This window comes from Plasmodium gaboni, chromosome 10 (assembly GCF_001602025.1).
Source record: "Plasmodium gaboni strain SY75 chromosome 10, whole genome shotgun sequence".
Taxonomy (NCBI): Eukaryota; Apicomplexa; class Aconoidasida; order Haemosporida; family Plasmodiidae; genus Plasmodium; species Plasmodium gaboni.
The window spans coordinates 287,837-290,336 of record NC_031490.1 but is presented as its reverse complement, the minus strand read 5'-3'; the positions used below and the strand labels follow the sequence as shown (position 1 = coordinate 290,336).

The 2,500-nt window shown below is 18.4% G+C and overlaps 1 protein-coding gene across 1 annotated transcript; it reads left to right on the top strand.

Annotated features, from left to right (window-relative positions):
* Nucleotides 1-662: 662 nt before the first annotated feature.
* Nucleotides 663-2,072, top strand: PGSY75_1008800 (putative nucleolar protein 5; the record flags this gene model as incomplete). Its single annotated transcript, XM_018785854.1, has 1 exon — nucleotides 663-2,072. One exon carries the CDS (start codon nucleotides 663-665, stop codon nucleotides 2,070-2,072), a length of 1,410 nt encoding a protein of 469 aa, XP_018641471.1.
* Between the last annotated feature and the right edge of the window lie 428 nt (nucleotides 2,073-2,500).

Genomic DNA, 2,500 nt, shown 5'->3' with positions numbered 1-2,500 from the left:
AAATGAATATAATACAATTTTTATTTTATAGGTATTATTTATATAAATAATATTTTCATATGTAGATATTAAAATAAAGGAAACACTTAAAAAAAAAATTATAAAAAAAAAAGAAAAAAAAAAAAAATTCTATTTTCTACATTAAGATTAAAGAAAATTATGTTTTATTTTAAATTTTATTTAAATGTATATGTATTATTATATATATTTTTTATAATTTATTATGTAGATTATATGTTATTAATTTTATTTAATATAGTTAAACATTTATGTTTATACGACATCTTTTAAAAAAATAAATATTTTATATATAATTTTTTTTTTTTTCTCCTTTTAATTATTTTGAGAATATTTCTTTATAAAAAAAAAAAAAAGAGTATTTATATATATATATATATATATATATATATATATATTGTGAATAATTATGTAGTTTATTTATTATAATATATAATATATCGAAAAAATTATCCTTTTTGAAAATGAAATAATTTTTTTTTTTTTTTTTTTTTTTTTTTTTTTTTTTGGTATTTCATTTTTATATTAAGATCAAATTATTTTTATCGTGTATAAAAAAAAAATTAAGGAAATTTTATATAATTTCGCCCATATTATTATATACATATATAATTGTAGAAATAATTATTTAAAAAAAAAAAAAAATGCTCATTTTAGTTGAGACTGCTGCTGGATATGGACTTTTTAAAGTTGAGAATAGTAAATTAATTGAGTCAGATGTAAAAGATATTGAAAAATGTTTTGTTACTAGCGAAGAAGCAAGAAAGAATGTATCTTTATACAGTTTTAGTAAATTTAAAAAGTTTCAAAATGCATTTGATGAAACAAATAAATTAATGGAATCAAAATTAGGGAAAGGTTTAAAGAAATTTTTAAAAAAGAATATAATAAAACCTAAATTAAATGAGCCTTTAGCTTTATGTGATAAGACATTAGGTGGATTGATAAAAAAGAAATATAATATAAATGTAACATATACGAATTCAACCCAAGAAATTATAAGAGGAATACGTACGCATTTATATGAATTATTAGTAGGAGTAAATGAAGAAGATTCTAAATTATTAAAATTAAGTTTATCACATTCATTAAATAGATTTAAATTAAAATTTAGTGCAGATAAAGTTGATGTAATGATTGTTCAGGCTGTTGGATTGTTAGAAGATCTAGATAAAGAAATAAATGTTTTTTCAATGAGATTAAAAGAATGGTATGGCTGGCATTTTCCTGAATTAGGGAAAGTAATAACAGATAATAAAATATATGCTAAATGTGTAAAAATAATTGGTTTTAGAAATAATGCAAAAAATGTAAATTTATTAGAAGAAACAACAGAAGAAATACAAAAAGAAATAAAGCAGTTAGCTGAAATATCTATGGGAACTGAAATAGAAGACGATGATTTAAATTGTATAAATGAATTAGCTGATAGATTATTAGAATTAACAGATTATCGTGAATCATTAGCAACATATTTAAAATATAGAATGAATTCTATAGCACCTAATTTAACATATTTGGTAGGTGATTTAGTTGGTGCAAAATTAATTGCAAAAGCGGGTTCTTTAATGTCGTTAGCTAAACATCCAAGTTCTACTCTACAAATATTAGGTTCAGAAAAAGCTCTCTTCAGAGCATTAAAAACCAAATCGAAAACACCCAAGTATGGTCTTATATATCATGCAACATTAGTTGGACAAACTTCTCCTAAATTAAAAGGAAGAATAAGTAGATCCTTGGCTGCTAAATTATCTTTATGTACTAGAGTTGATGCGCTTGGTAATTTTGTAGAACCTTCCATAGCAATTACATGCAAATCACATTTAGAAAAAAGACTAGAATATATCACAAGTAATTTACAGAAAAAATTAAGTAACCCAAATAATAATATGAAGTTACAACAACAAGGACAACAAAATAAATACAATCCTAATCAAAAAAATGAAGGACAAAATAATCGAAATTCATTTAATAAGAGGAAAAGTGATTTTAGATTTAAAAGGGAATCTGATATAAATAACAAAAAGTTTATAAAAAAGCAAAAAAGGAAGTAAATAATATAAATATATATATATATATATATATATATATATATATATATATAAATATATATATATATATATATATATATATATATATATATATATATATAAATATATATATATATATATATATATATATATATATATATATATATATATAAATATATTTATTTATATATATTTATTTATTTTAATAGTATAACTTCCCAAAATTGATAAAATACTTTGTTTTAATTCATAATTGTATTATATATATATATATTATAATATATATATTTTATTTTATTATTATTATTTTTTTTATCATAATGTGTATATCTTTTTTATATTTTGATCATACACTTTTTATAACATTATAATTACATATTATATAAAAATTTATTCCTGAATATATATATATTTTTTTTATAATTACTTTTGTGTTTATTTAATGTATTTAT